At 44.3% G+C, this 16,685-nt stretch overlaps 1 protein-coding gene across 4 annotated transcripts in view; it reads right to left on the minus strand.

The window, feature by feature from the left end:
- Positions 1 to 16,685, minus strand: part of brsk2b (BR serine/threonine kinase 2b) — a 153,681-nt gene that overhangs the window by 16,773 nt on the left and 120,223 nt on the right. For 3 of the 4 annotated variants that reach the window (XM_045208751.1, XM_045208747.1, XM_045208745.1), the window contains exons 9-15: positions 14,669 to 14,700; positions 11,474 to 11,635; positions 10,966 to 11,063; positions 10,599 to 10,752; positions 9,130 to 9,189; positions 4,870 to 4,930; positions 2,167 to 2,374 (exon numbers count right to left, since the gene is read on the minus strand). In XM_045208751.1, the coding sequence (XP_045064686.1) occupies positions 2,167 to 2,374; positions 4,870 to 4,930; positions 9,130 to 9,189; positions 10,599 to 10,752; positions 10,966 to 11,063; positions 11,474 to 11,635; positions 14,669 to 14,700 (775 nt within the window). The remainder of the gene's footprint in view (positions 1 to 2,166; positions 2,375 to 4,869; positions 4,931 to 9,129; positions 9,190 to 10,598; positions 10,753 to 10,965; positions 11,064 to 11,473; positions 11,636 to 14,668; positions 14,701 to 16,685) is intronic. The other variant, XM_045208750.1, reaches the window with a different exon arrangement.

The following is a 16,685-nucleotide window of genomic DNA, read 5'->3' on the forward strand; positions in this document are numbered from 1 at the left end:
AACCGCCGTGTCTTTGTGAGACGCGGTGTGGGTGAACGGATGATCTCTGCATGTGTAGTTCCCACCGTAAAGTATGGAGGAGGAGGTGTAATGGTGTGGGGGTGCTTTATTGGTGAAACTGTCTGTGATTTATTTAGAATTCAAGGCACACTTAACCAGCTTGGCTACCACAGCATTCTGCAGCGATACACCATCCCATCTGGTTTGGGCTTAGTGGGACTATCATTTGTTTTTCAACAGGACAATGACCCAACACACCTCCAGGCTGTGTAAGGGCTATTTTACCAAGAAGGAGAGTGATGGAGTGCTGCATCAGATGACCTGGCCTCCACAATCCCCCGACCTCAACCCAATTGAGATGGTTTGGGATGAGTCGGACGGCAGAGTGAAGGAAAAGCAGCCAACAAGTGCTCAGCATATGTGGAAACTCCTTTAAGACCGTTGGAAAAGCATTACAGGTGAAGCTAGTTGAGAGAATGCCAAGAGTGTGCAAAGCTGTCATCAAGGCAAAGGGTGGCTATTTGAATCTCAAATATAAAATATATTTTTAGTATTTGTATTATTAGTATTATAGTATTTGTTTAATACTTTTCTGTTACTACATGATTCCATATGTGTTATTTCATAGTTTTGATGTCTTCACTATTATTTTACAATGTAGAAAATAGTAAAAATAAAGAACAACCCTTGAATGAGTAGGTGTGTCCAAACTTTTGACTGGTACTGTACATTTCCACACTATGAGGTTGGAATAATACTGTGAAATTGTGAAGATGATGATTAACCTTTTAGTGTAAGAGCTGTTTGAAAAGACCGCCTAAAATTTCTGCCTGTTTTGGTGGGATGGAGTTTTGGCCTACCTGGTGACGCCAAACCTCTATGCCAATAACAGCTCATTTTCAGTTTCATTCCCAGAGTCCTAGCAAAATTCTTGCTTGAGAAATTGTTATTTTACTAAGAAGCTTTTTTTTTATTTCTTTTTGACCATTTTAATTAAAAACAATGTACTAAATTGTTACCCAAAAATGATTTGATATTGAGATAAAAATGGCTGCATTGGACCTTTAAAGGTGAAAAGGTCAGACAAATGGGCAACATCGCTTGATTGACACCTGAGTGCACTATAGAGGGTCCAGGATGTGGATTTAGTTTTAATCACTTGATCCTTACTATGTACATGTATATAGTGCATAAGTACAACATAAAGCCTCAAATCCTTTTACCATTGAAATCCCATTATCTACAAAGGTTATTTTGTATAATATGGACAATATCCCTTCACGTTATATAAATCCTGTTAGGGAAAGGAAAGGGATACCTAGTCAGTTGCGCAACTGAATGCGTTCAACCGGGAAGCAGTTGTTGTGGGGGTTAATTGCCTTGCTCAAGGGCAGAACAGCAGAGTTTTCCACCTTGCCGGGCTCTGGGATTTTGTCCCAACGCTCTAACCGCCAGGCTACCTGCCGCCCCTTAGTAATGGAGGATTTATATGGTCTATCACCCTGCAGCACATATTACATGACAACCTACCTACAGGCATTAAAACATTATACCACTCATTAGAAGAAGAAAAATACACCCTACAGTTCCCCAATTACATATATGAGCTTGCACACGTTGAGAACCAACATAATGCCTATGGTAAAGCTCTGAAGCTATACGGTCCTTATAACACAAACAATCAATCTTCTCATCTTTGCTCCTCTCATCGGAATGGAATAGCCATTGATTTCTAATGTATATGACTAGCATAAAGAACCCCTCCCCCCTGGTTTAATAAGATTATATTACAACGTATAGGACAGAACGATTACTGTTAACCCTCTTGAGATTCATGCAGATATTCCCCTGTGCTAAGCGCTAACGCTAGCACTCTACTGGGAGAGTGTAAAATATATTTCCTAACAGTACAGTATGATCTGTTCTATTGTTCACCTGAAGTCTGTACAGGTAGGATTTTAAAACTAATGGTGACCAATCCCCTTGACCAGCTGGTTCCAGCATGTCATTGAGCTGGGGATGATCTACGCAGCCCAGAAGGATGTAGCTGTGAGCCACCAAAGGGTCCCATTCCTATACCCACTGTTAGTGTTTGTGGAAACCCTACCTTATTCCCTCACCTCTCGTCCCCCTCCCCAAGTCTCCTACCCCAGTCCATTCCAGTACCTTGCATTTTCCTGCGATGGAAGCGCGGCGAGCCCAGGAAGCTGTTCTTGATGGAGTTGAGACGCGTCCTCCAGGGCAGCCCGCCGATGGAGGGACTGGGGGGTGGCGTGGGGCTGGGGGTGCCCACCGGGCTCTCCTTGGGTGTGTGCACTGGAGTGCCCTTGGGGGTGGGGAGGGGGCTCCCCCGCGGAGAGGGGTGGGGGGTCACCTGTATGGTGGGGACAGATTTGTGACCGTTGTGGTCAGGGTGGAGGCGGTGCCGGCGGAGGGGGGACATGGGTGGCACTGGAGATAGGGGGATTGAGAGCTTGGGGGGCACGGTGAGGGGTGGGTGGCGGCGTGGCCGCGGGCTGTTGGGGACACAGGGGGGGCTGCCCAGGGGTGAGGAGGGGGAGGTGGGCGGGCTGTCAGCCGAGTTGGGAAGGGGGTTGGACCTGGTGGTCTGAAGGGGCTTCTCAGACGCTTTGGGCTTGGCGGGGAGAGTCTGTGTGCGGGGGTGCATCAGGGGGGACCCCATCTTTGGCGTGTAGGAGTTGGGGAGCGCTTGTGGGTGCACGCGGTTGGCCCCCCCTACCCCGTTATGGTTAAGGCGGGACTCTGGGGAATGGGTGGGGCTACAGTTGGGCGACTGACAGAGGTCCGGCGACTGGGGCGGGATAAAGAAGCGCCGGACCGGCTGCGATTGGACATGCACCGTTAGATTGACAGCGCAGGCAGCCAATGAGAGACCACGCCCAGAAGCCAGGGGACATATATAAAAAAAAACACAGCCCAATAAAGGTGGATTGCAATGAAAAGGCACCAGGACAAAAACAGCAATATAGTAAGAAATGACATGGAGGAGAGGATAGGTGGAGCAAGTGACACACAGGCAGGGAGAGTGGTGAGAGTGCAGAAAGAAAGAAAAGAAGAACATGCCATTAGCACAACCAGCCAACCAGGAGGCAGCAGCACCGTGGGGGAGAGAAGTGTAGAGCATTACAAGCATTCATGAAGCCAAACCCAAACCAGCAACTGATACATCACCCAAAGCTAACTGCATTAGCTTCCAGACTTCATTGGTGGAAAGCAGCCATACTGCATGCACAATGCTGTGGCATGAATGACATAGCAACTATCATGACAGGACATGAAAGTTTATGACAGCTTATGAAAACTGGCATGTTTTTAAAAGTTTATGCAAGGTTTATCGGCTTTTTGTTCTGTCACTCATATGGCAGCATTATGAAGCGTCTATGACGACTGCCTTAGTGAAGTGATCCTCATTAAATATAACGCATGAGCGTGTATTGCTCTATGTGTGTGTGTATGTGTGTGTGTGTGTGTGCGTGCGTGCATGTGGGTGCTCTAAAGTTTAAAGGTCAAATTACACTCCTAAACCCTAATCCCCATGTCCCTCAGTAGAGTGATCCCATCAATGTGTGACATAATATGTATCCTTACATAACCGGCACAATATTTATACTTAAAAAAGGAGAACTAAAACGGCATCACCCCTATCTGAACCAAGTCTTTTACAGTGTCACTCATCATAAAAAAGAACATGAAATAACATTTAGATAGAAATATTTGCCAGAAAGAAATATCCTCAACTACGAAACTTTTACAGAATCCTTCATAACACTGACAGTTCCGCAAGAAGAGTCAGAATGTGTGATGACTGCACGTTTGTATCCTCACTAAGGGCTGGCTTTAAAAATGCATGGCCTTAGTAACAGAATGGAGGAACTGTGCATGCTAGCTAGGAGCTGGTTTGTTGATTTGTAGCCCTAACCTTTACATATAACATGGCAGCATTTTCCAATCTAATCGAAGATGACTTTGATGGCTTATGTTCCTATTTTATAGTACCGGTCGTTGAACACCAAATCCCACATATGGGACTTATAATAATGGATGTGTTTGCAATCTGATGAGCTGTTGGGGGAATTGAGAACTTTAAAACAAGAATAATGGGTTCCCTCATCAGTACGTAAGCCCTTATGAGGCCTCACAAGGATCCAATGATACCTCACAAGAAGCCCTATGACATACAGCCTACATAGCTCTGTCATAACAATGATATAACAACAGTCGTAACAGGTCGTGATAACCAACCGTATATTACAGTATAACAACTGATACAACCCATGAGTGAAGTATAAATTATTAAAAATTCATCTGTGACCCGCACTAATACCTCAAATCAGCGTTATGTCAGGTGTCATAACTCATGCCCTGTGTTTTGGGATATCATGTCACATGACGTAGATTTTAACCTTTATTTTAAGCCTTTTCCAGAAATAGAATTACACCAAAAATGAAAGCAATTGTCTGAGGATGGTGTTGGACCATCTGACATAAAAAGAAAGAAAGGTCAGTTTAAAGAAAAAGCTTTAAATAAAGTTACAATCCAGGTCATGTGACATGACTGACCAAAACACAGGGCCCTAGTCATAAGCTGTCATAGGGTATAGTGACTGGTAGCTTTACACTATTCTTATGACAGGATTATGCAGGCTTCATGTCAGATGGGCTTTCAAAGAGATTTGACCATGGATTCCTCTATGAGCTGCCTTATGTATAGCCATATGAGTGGCCGTAGCGAGTGAATAGCAGTGTGTGCATTCCGGTGACATCCACAGCACAGCAGAGCCAGCGGTGAGGTGAGTTGGTGCGGTGCAGTGTGGGCCAGTGTGTGGTACGGGACAACCAAACTCTTACCCTGGGACTGCTGAGAGGACTAGTGGAGAGACCGGAGGATGCTCCGCTAATAGACCGTGACCTGTAGACACACACACACACACACAGACACACACACAGACACACACACAGACACACAGGGTTAAAGACATCCTCTGATAATGCAATATGTGCGCTACAACGGGAAAACACTGAACCCTACAACATGACCACACACTAGCACACCCATAGCTGGAGGGAGGACAAAAAGCATGGGGAACAAACACATATAAGCTCCTAAAGGAGTAGGATAAAGTTGCCCCTATACACTGATCTAAGATTGCTTTTGTGATTTACCCCCATAATGGTTAAAGTTGCAAGTTGGGAGGGTAAGCTGATCTTAGATATGTGCCTAATGGCATTTTCTACCTGAAGCTATTGAAAGAAGTAGAGGAAAGAGATGATGAGTTCCTTAAACTAACGCAGCTATCTTGAACACAGTTGTATGTGGCTGTAGCACTTGGTACAGTATGGCGCTATCTGTACTTTTTGACAACTTTGCCCTGAGCAAAAAAGGTTGGCGGATATTCAATCATAAAGGGTAAGTAGAGGAGATTGACTCAAACAAGGATGGATAACTGTGGATGTAGCCAGGGTTATTTCACCCCTGGGGAGGGAGTCTATTTAGGTTGGGATTTCTGAGCTGTTTTATTAAACACATTTCTCTCTGTCCTTCAATCTCTCCCTCTCTCTCTCATTTCAATTCAATTCAAAGGGGCTTTATTGGCATGAGAAGCAATGTTTACATTGCCAAAGCAAGTGAAATAAACAATCACAGATTAACAATTAACATGAAACAGTTTCAAAAAGAGAAAGACGTTTGAAATGTTATATTATTAACTATGTGTAGTGTTTTTACAATGTGCACATAGAAGAAGTACAAATGATATATAAATGACAGATAAATATAGCTTTCATTTTCTTTGGTGTTTGTGTTCCACTGGCTACCCGTTTATTTTCTTATCGCAGCAACAGGTCATAGATTTTGCTGCGATGAGTGCACACTGCGGTATTTCACATAACAGATATGGGTGTTTATCAATATTTGATTTGTTTTCAAACTATTTTTGGGTCCATGTAACGTGAGGGAAATAGGAAGTGCAGCTCAGTTTCCACCTCATTTTGTGGGCAGTGTGCACATAGCCTGTCTTCTCTTGAGAGCCAGGTCTGCCTACGGCGGCCTCGCAATAGCAAGGCTATGCTCACTACATAGTCTGTTTTCCTCAGCGTTCTATCAGTCACATTGGTCACTCCCTCTCTCTAACTCTCTCTTTCTCTCTCCCTCTTACTCACTCATCACGCTCTCCATCTCTCTTTTCTCTCTCTCTCTCTCTCTCTGTCTGTCAATCTCGGTCTCCCTCTTCCTCTACCTCTCCTTTTATCTTTGATGAGGCATCAGAGCTGTCCTTGTGCATAGCCTCAAATGGCCTCGTGTGTGCAATATGACTAACACAGTCACACAGTTGCTGTAGACTAAAACAACAGACAGTTGAAAAGTTTGGAGTGTGTTGACCTTTAAATACTAGATTTGGTGTAATCGCCAAACATGTCTGCCTACATGACAACAAGACATGCAAAGCATCAGGCTCTAAAGTAAACATCTATAAATACTTCAAACATGGCAGCTACACCGTGAGTACACACACACACACACACATACACACACACACACACACACTGCAAAATGTATCAGCGCCGTGTCTCTATTCTACACAAGATGAGGAGCCTTTTCATTTTTCATTTACAATTCATTAACTTTTCATATCTTCCTTCTTTTATTTCTTCCCCTTCTCTTGTCCCTCCTCTGTTGTCTCTCCCTCCCTCCCTCCCTCCCTCCCATCACATAGGGCCACTGATGCCAAGCGAGGTTTGGGGATTTCATTTGCCATAGACGATTTGGCTATTTTGTTGGAAACTCAAATTGAAACAGTAAATCATAGTTAAATGTGCTGCAGTGTACACGCATGTGCACTCGCATGCGCGCACGCACACACACTAAGCTTCAACCTCGGGGAAGGTTTTCATCCATAACCTTATCAATGCTATCTGGATTACAAAATGGCGACAGTAATACAAAGGCGAGCGAACAAGAACCTAAGAGCTGAGTTGCCTTTCACCGAACCGCAATGGAATCCTCCAGACAGGGCTCTACACAGACAGACATCGAGTTCACAGTAGGGATACGGGAGATTAAGTAACATTACTGCACCACAAACTAAATGAAACAGTAACAATGGAGAACAGAAGAAGATTTTTGAAGGGAGACATCTCCAGACCACAGAGTTAAGATGCAGGGGAGTTTCCCTCAGAAGTCTCTCTATGAGCGTACCATACTGTATTCTGACATAGTAAATACTGATAACGGAGTTTATGTTGTAAAGGCATATTGAGCACATATGTGTCAAACATATATTTTCTCATATACACAGGGGCGCAACTTTCACTGGGGACAGTGGGGACATGTCCCCCCCCACATTCTGAAATTGCATTTTTGTCCCCGCCAGTTTTATCATTGGAATGTGATACAAAACGAGGCAACGGTGTGCTTTAGGACCATGCGGACGCCTCCGAGCAGTCGGGTAGGCTGTTTGGAGTGTTTATCCGACTGGATAAAAATAAAATAAGAATAAGAATAATTATGTCCCCCCCCACTTCTAAAACCAAAGTTGCGCCCCTGCATATACATATAGTCATATAGCTTTTATTTTACCCCCCTTTTTCTCCCCAATATCGATCTTGTCTCATCGCTGCAATTCCCCAACGGGCTCGGGAGAGGCGAAGGTCGAGTCATGCGTCCTCCGAAACATGACCCGCCAAACCACACTCCTTAACACCCACCCGCTTAACCCGGAGGCCAGCCGCACCAATGTGTTGGAGGAAACACAGTTCAACTGACGACTGATGTCAGCCTGCAGGCGCCCGGCCCGCCACAAGGAGTCACTAGAGCGCGATGAGCCAAGTAAAGCCCCCCCAGCCAAACCCTCCCCTAACCCGGACGACACTGGGCCAATTGTGTGCCGCCCTATGGGACTCCCGGTCACGGCCGGTTGTGCCTCAAGCACTGTGATGCAGTGCTTTAGATTACTGCGCCACTCGGAGGCCTAAACATCGGAAATGTTATGGCTGTTCGTTGCTTATTCTGCTGCATGTTGATGGTGGGCAAGGTGAGGCGCTTTTTAATTACAACACATTATTGTACTTGTGTGTACGATCATACACACCTCGCCAAGATCAGGTAGTCTTTCAAGCACATCATTGAAAGTAATCTGTTGTTCGATGCCGATGAAATACAATGTGTGTGTGTCTGTATGTGTGTTTGTGTGTACGTGCGCATTGGTGTGTATGTGTGTGTGTACCACTGTATCATTCTAATTAGATAATGGAGATAATAGACTATTCAGAGGGATGTGAATGCCTTATTTCCATCCCTGTTGGTTCCACTCTTCTTCGCTCCAGCAAAACGCCCCGTCTGCATTTCCACCAATTAATTTATGCTAATCTCTCGCTGTACGGTGCGGTGGGGTGGGGGGGGGGGGGACCAGGGAAGCGTCTCTAAACTGTGTTCCTGGACACAAGGTCATCCGTGAATAGGCTTTGAAAGGAAGATTGGACCTGACGCACCATGATGATGTAACCTCACGAATAAAACGGCAGAAGACAAACAAACACAGACACACACCCGTTCAGGCACACAGACACACACACACACACACACACACAAAATGGGGAAGGAGGCAAAACAGGGAAACAAGGAAGTTGACCTAAAAATGTGGATCTGCCCTGGGACACCAAAACTACAGCATCAAAGGGAAGAGAGGGGCCAAAAGAAGGAGAAGGAGGATAAGATGCTTTTGATGTGCATGGAAGCAGCCGAGGGTGTAGAGAAGACGCCCTCCCTCTATCTCTTCTCTATCTCCTCTCTCCTTCAGTTCAGTCTAGGCCTGATCACATTGGCCTAGTTTACCACAGTATGAAAATAAGGGCTTTATTGTGTGAATTCATTATCAGATAGCCGGGCAGTCAAGTGAACTTCTGGTAAAGGTTTTAGAAGAATTCTAACAGCAAGTGGTTAGATTCTTTGGGAATTCATTTTATGCAGACAAGAATGGAGCTTAGTTTTTATTTAAGTTTACTAGACTACCCTCTCAAAGGCTTATAGACTTAAACATTGTGAGAATATGAACGGGAAAACCCCTCTGCAACTCAACTGTGGCAAGACAGACAGACAAAAGTGACAAATACCTTTCTTCTTTGGTGAGGTTAGCGTTTGTGATATCCAAGCTTTTACTGAAAACAGACTTACTACAGACAGACAGAAAGAAAATAAAGAGACAGACAGAAAGACAGTCACATAAAGGGACTGATTCTAAGCATTCCCTAAAATGTACAGATTATTGTACAGGTCATGAGTTGGCAACCTCACATTAGCTGTGTATGCGATCCAGACCAATGCACAGTAAATAATAGTAGTCTTGAAAGGAAAAGTTAACAGAAGAAGAAAAATAATTGATCAAGACATGACAATGAAAACATAAAACAAGATTCACACATGACATTAATATATTAATCAGCAATTAAAAACAGATTAAACAGAGGGGTAAGACACTTTGAAGGATCATGATAATATGGGGTATTCTCACATTTGGCATACTTTCTAACAGTCGATGAAAAGTTGAAGTCTTAAAACCTCTATCCTCTTTGGATGACTCACCCGCGCAGAAAGTTGTAAACTTTTTAGCTTTTCTGTCTGTGTTAGACTGTCATAACACCCTAAGCAGCTTAATAATAAAGTTAGTGAGGAGAGGGATTCTACTGGAAGTACACACACAGCAGATTGAACTAATAGACAGAGATATCCAGCAGGGTGCCATAATATGTAGGCACCCTACTGCTACGTATGTGAATCCGGTGTGCGTTTGTGTGTGCGCGTGTGTGTCCATGCATGCACGTGTCTGTGTTTGTTAAAGAGATTCTCCGGTAATTTTGTATACTTCTCAGCCAGTAGTTCTGAAAGTAGCACTCACAAGACAGAAGTGGCCATCAAAATTGCATACTACGTCACATATGTGCAGATATGTGCACCACGCCATTGCTCTCTCTGTCTCTGCTGTGTCCACTGAGCCGTTGGGCCTGCCATGCAACCTCATTGGATAACACTGGGAAGGCCTCTTGCTAGCTGTCACTCAAATGTGAGGGGCTGAAGCTCAGTGTAGGGAAAATGGCGCGGCACAGCTTCAAGCTAAACAGTCGCTTTCAAACTAAAGATTTCATGGCTAATTGAGGTAAGACAGTAACTCATAGATTATGCATGTATGAACTACACATTGACACATCCTTCCCAAAATGGGAGATTTAAAAATTACTTAGTAGTCGCCAAAGTTCAGGAGGATGTCTTTAATATTCAGTAATTTAAGAGTACTACACTGAGAGTTGGGACTACAGACCACTCGTATTAATCAGAGGTCCTGTTGTTCTGTTATTCACTAGCTTTAATCTATACTTTGAATGGAGAACATGGGGTGCTCTCTGAAAAGCATGTCCTCACATTGACTCTGTAGTGCTAAGTATGTACAGTCGGAGACTGCCCGGGGTGTGTGTGTTCGTGTGAGCATTAGTGTGTATGTGTGTGTGTGTGAGTGCGTGTATGTTTTTACACGCATGTGAGTATGTGTGTCAATATGATACGTGTGAGTGAGTACATCACACCATACCTCTGTCCATGTGTGGCCATGTCGATGGCTCGTCGTACGGGTACAGGAGAGCCCCCCTCTGTGACACTCAGCACTTCCATAGACTTCCTCTCCGGCCTCCTCTTCCCATGGCGGTTCAACATGGGGGAGTCCACACGCTTCCTGGGCGGGTCAGCTGAACAGGGGTCAGGGGTCAAAGGTTAGGGGTCAGGGAAGAAGCAAGTGAAGAGAGAAAGAGAACTAGTCAGCAACAAACCAACTACATGTGTGACAGAACATCTTATCCGAGTTATGGTGTAGCTACTTCAGGTTTTCATTCATAAAAGGCATAGAAGGTTTGGACTAGTCTACTTCTCCTACTGTGTGGGGGTGATTTGGACCAGCCTACCTATCTCACTGCGCGGAGGGAGGTTCTGGTCCTCCTGACTGGGGTACCTCTCCTTCCGGTCCAGCAGCAGGAAGTAGATCATCTTCTCCTGGTTATCACTGGAGAGACAAGACAGTAAAGTCATCCTGTCAGATGTCCTTGAAGCACCTCAGTGTGGATGACTTCGCTGACACTTCCATTTCTCCCTCCGTATCTCTCCATCCCTTTCTCCTTCCCTCTTGTCAGAGAGCAGATCTTTCGTCAGTTTGCCCTCATCTCTGACACAGCCCAGTGAGTCCATGATCTCCCTCCCTTTTCCCTCCCTCCCTCCCTCCCTCCCTCCCTCCCTCCCTCCCTCCCTCCCTCCCTCCCTCCCTCCCTCCCTCCCTCATCAGAGAGCAAGTCTTTGGTGAGTTTGTTTTCGTCCCTGAAGCAGCACAGAGTGCACTTCTTTAACCCTTCCATCCTTCCAGTCCTCCCTTCATCCCTCGTCCTCTTACTCTCTCCCTCCCATCCCACTATCACTCACTCGTCAGAAAGCAGGTCTTTGGTGAGTTTGCCCTTGTCTCTGAAGCAACCCAGAGAGTGCATGCTCTCCAGGACGTCCGGGTCTATCTCCTCAGTGCTCAGGGTTCTGATGGCCACCTTCCTGGGGACAGGCTGCTCCGGCTCTGGCTCGTTCTTCCCAGCTCTGACAGACAGGAAGAATGACAGGAATGACTGACAGATTTAATTACATTTTTTATACACCTTTATTTGAACAGGGAAGACATATTGAGACCTAGGTCTTTTTTTCATGCGCCCTGTATATTACAATATAAATATACACATTATACACAAAATATAAATATATATATATATACACACCCTAAAATACAAAAACACAGTCATGGTAAGCACAAATAAAACATCACAAATCACCCAGAAAAACAGTTACATTCCTTCTCAAAGAAGTCCCCTGTCAATACTTGGGATAGGATAAAGTAATCCTTCTACCCCCCCAAAAAGAAAAAACAATTTTGTAAAGTGGTTATCCCACTGGCTATAGAGTGAATGCACCAATTTGTAAGTCGCTCTGGATAAGAGCGTCTGCTAAATGACGTAAATGTAAATGTAATACTTTAAATTGCCCGAACGGCACTATAACATCAAGATTAAATGTATTTAGAATTTTGTTCCAGCAATACGGTGCATTAAAACTAAAAGCAGATTTACCTAGCTCGGTGGAGACCCTGGGAACCTCAAGAGGTAACCAATCCTGTGAACGGGTTAGGCAACTCAGGTGTCTATACATCAACAGCAAAGTTAGATAATACGGAAGTTTAAGGAAGAAGGGCCAAAAAAAGAGTAACGTAGAGATCTACGGGTCTTTAGCGAAGTCCAGCCAACGTTTTTATACAGGATGTAGTGATGAGTATCAAAACTGTCGTCTGTAACAAAACGAAGGGCACTATGGTAGATGGCATCCAAAGGTTGATGAGTAGTAGCAGCTGCACTCTGATAAATAAAATCACCATAATCAAGAACATATAAAAAGGTTGACTGAATAATCTGCTTCTTACTGCTTAGAGAAAGGCACTATCTGTTTCTGTAGAAAAATGCAACTTTAAATCGTAGTTTCTTAACCAGCTCATTCAATATGAACTTCATATTTTACAATGTTAGCAATGACAAAAATACACTACGAAGCTATTAGAATTGTGAAACTACTTTACCATTAAGAAAATTAATCCACCAAACATAATAATAATAATATGCCGTTTAGCAGACGCTTTTATCCAAAGCGACTTACAGTCATGCGTGCATACATTTTTTTGTGTATGGGTGGTCCCGGGGATCGAACCCACTACCTTGGCGTTACAAGCGCCGTGCTCTACCAGCTGAGCTACAGAGGACTACAAACATGACGAAGATATACACGGAATAAAATGATAACCGCAACATGCAACAATTTCAAAGATTTTACTGAGTTACAGTGCACATAAGGAAATCAGTCAATTGAAGAAAATTCATTAGGCCCTAATCTATGGATTTCACATGACTGGGGATACAGATATGCATCTGTTGGTCACAGATACCTAAATAAAAAGGTATGGGTGTGGATCAGAAAACCAATCAGTATCTGGTGTGACCACTATTTGCCTCATGCGGCGCGGTCATCATAGAGTGGAACAGGCTGTTGATTGTGGCCTGTGGAATGTTGTCCCTCTCCTCTTCAATGGCTGTGCGAAGTTGCTGGATATTGGCGGGAACTGGTCCACGCTGTCGTACACATCGATCCAGAGCATCCCAAACGTACTCAATGGGTGACATGTCTGGTGAGTATGCATGCCATGGAAGCACTGGTTACATTTTCAGCTTCCAGGAATTGTGTACAGATCCTTGCGACATGGGGCCGTGCATTATCATGCTGAAACATGAGGTGATGGCAGCGGATGAATGGCACGACAATGGACCTCAGGATCTCATCACATTATCTCTGTGCATTCAAATTGCCATCGATAAAATGCAATTGTGTTCGTTGTCCGTAGCTTATGCCTGCCCATACCAGAAATTCTGCAGTTGTGAAAATCCACTGTTTTATCAGCTGTCCGGGTAGCTGGTCTCAGATGATCCTGCAGGTGAAGAAGCCGGATGTGGAGGTCCTGGGCTGGCGTGGTTACATGTGGTCTGCGGTTGTGAGGCTGGTTGGACTTACTGCCAAATTCTCTAAAACAACGTTGGAGGCGGCTTATGGTAGAAAAATGAACATTAAATTATCTGGCAACAGCTCTGGTGGACATTCCTGCAGTCAGCATGCCGATTGCACGCTCCCTCAAAACTTGAGACATCTGTGGCATTGTTTTGTGTGACAAAACGGCACATTTTAGAGTGGCCTTTTATTGTCCAAAGCACAAGGTGGACCTGTGTAATGATCATGCTGTTTAATCAGCTTCTTGATATGCCACACCTGTCAGGTGTATGAATTATCTTGGCAAAGGAGAAATGCTCACTAACAGGGATGTAAACAAATTTGTGCACAACATTTGAGAGAAATAAGCTTTTCGTGCGTATGAAAAACGTCTGGGATCTTTTATTTCGTCTGGGATCTTTTATTACTTTTGATATTTTATTGAAACATGGGACCAACACTTTACATGTTGCATTTATATTTTTGTTCAGTATACAATATCGTAGATTGCTAAATAGCAATGATATACTGCTATAATGTAGCAGTGAGCAACACACATTATTACATTGCTGAACAGTAGAACGGTCCTTGATACTTTTCTGAGAGGAGGTATTTAAAGCCTGCATTGTTAAGACCAAGCCATTTAGGAACAGAACAGAGTTCCATTAAAACTAAGAACATGATGGTCTTTTATGTTCCGGTGGTGTGTAGGGCAACTGCTAGAGCGTAGCAAAACATAGACCTTTCTCATCTGGCCTAATGGGCCTACCTTCTCTTAATATAAAGGCTGTAAAAAAGTTTGCATTTAGCTTCCATTAGTTCGCGTTCCCAAATTTTGCCTATATAAGTGCAATACTTTTATCTACTGACCCTTTGTTTGAATATTTGCTACATTTTGTCAATGTAATTTAATTTCACTGATAAAAGTGCATAGTGCATATATCTATTAGAGTATGCACAAAACAGCCAGTCGTATGCATGTACACACACACACACACACACACACACACACACACACACACACACACACACAGAGAAAGGAGCTGTACTCACATGTACCAGTTGTGCTTCTGGATCTGCTCTAACTGTAGAGACAAACAGGAAGAGGAAAAAACATTGTGTTAATGACACAGCATGTGGAACAGGTGCTGCGACAGACAGACAGACAGACAGACAGACAGACAAGTGAACACGGCAACATGCCTTATCTGTTCTTACTGTATGCATTACGACACACTTGAGGCTTCTAGCAACAACTCCGCTTTTACCTACTGTAGAGACAAAAAATATAATACACTATATGTACAAAAGTATCTGGACACCCTTCAAATTAGTGGATTAGTCTATTTCAGCCACACCCATTGCTGACAGGTGTATAAAATCGAGCACACCGCCATGCAATCTCCATAGACAAACATTGGCAGTAGAATGACCTTACTGAAGCGCTCAGTGACTTTCAACGTGGCACCGTCATAGAAGGCTACCTTTCCAACAAGTCAGTTCGTCAAATTTCTGTCCTGCTAGAGCTGCCCCGGTCAACTGTAAGTGCTGTTATTGTGAAGTGGAAACTTCAAGGAGCAACAACGCCTCAGCCGCAAAGTGGTAGGCCACACAAGCTCACAGAACGGGACTGCCGAGTGCTGAAGCACGTAGCGCGTAAAAATCGTCTGTCCTTGGTTGCAACACTAACTACCAAGTTCCAAACTGCCTCTGGAAGCAACGTCAGCACAATAACTGTTCGTCGGGAGCTTCATGAAATGAGTTTCCATGGCCGAGCAGCCGTACACAAGCCTAAGATCACCATGCGCAATGCCAAGCGTCGGCTGGAGTGGTGTAAAGCTCACCGCTATTGGACTCTGGAGCAGTGGAAAAGCGTTCTCTGGAGTGATGAATCACGCTTCACCATCTGGCAGTCCGGCGGACGAATCTGGGTTTGGCGGATGCCAGGAGAACGTTACCTTCCCAAATGCATAGTGCCAACTGTAAAGTTTGGTGGAGGAGGAATAATGGTCTGGGGCTGTTTTTCATGTTTCGGGCTAGGGCCCTTAGTTGCAGTGAAGGGAAATCTTAACGCTACAGCATACAATTACATTCTAGATGATTATGTGCTTCCAACTTTGTGGCAACAGTTTGGGGAAGGCCCTATTCTGTTTCAGCATGGCAATGCCCCCGTGCACAAAGCGAGGTCCATACAGAAATGGTTTGTCAAAATCGGTGTGGAATAACTTGACTGGCCTGCACAGAGCCCTGACCTCAACCCCATCGAACACCTTTGGGATGAATTGGAACGCCGACAGCGAGCCAGGCCTAATTGCCCAACATCAGTGCCCAACCTCACTAATGCTCTTGTGGCTGAATGGAAGCAAGTCCCCGCAGCAATGTTCCAACATCTAGTGGAAAGCCTTCCAAGAAGAGTGGAGGCTGCTATAGCAGAAAAGGGGGGACCAACTCCGTATTAATGCTCATGATTTTGGAATGAGATGTTCGACGAGCAGGTGTCCACATACTTTTGGTCATGTAGTGTATATTCATTCTATTTCTATGGGGCTTCCAGCTACTTCAATACATATAAATAAATAAAACACATTATAGCATTAATATTAATGTTATTTGTCGAGTAGATTAAACAGATAGAAAAACATCTTAGCCAGAGATACTTAAGACGTTGGGCAACTGGGAAATCACCCTCTCCTTGACAGAAAACTCTTAACGCTGATGTGAGCAAGAGTAATCTAATAAACTGTTGGAGGAAGTCACACTGTAGCTGTGGGAGGGTTTTGAAGTGCTGCCTGTCTGTGTCTCAGATGTCTGAACCGAACAGACAGAGTCAATGGGATTACTGTCTAGAGCCTAGACCCAGAGTGGAGGTTTCCCGGACCCAGATTAAGTCTACTCCTGGACAAAAGGACATGCTAACTGTAGAAACACCATTAAAAGTGCTTTTTAGTTCAGGAATACTCTTAATCTGAGCATGAGAAACTGCCCCTGAGTGTCTTTAGTCTAAATAAGGGAAAAATGTCTCCCTTTCTCTACAGTGATAAGTGATTTCTGCTTTACTAGTACTGTGGGT

The sequence above is a fragment of the Coregonus clupeaformis genome, chromosome 3, assembly GCF_020615455.1.
Source record: "Coregonus clupeaformis isolate EN_2021a chromosome 3, ASM2061545v1, whole genome shotgun sequence".
In the NCBI taxonomy this organism is placed as follows: Eukaryota; Metazoa; Chordata; class Actinopteri; order Salmoniformes; family Salmonidae; genus Coregonus; species Coregonus clupeaformis.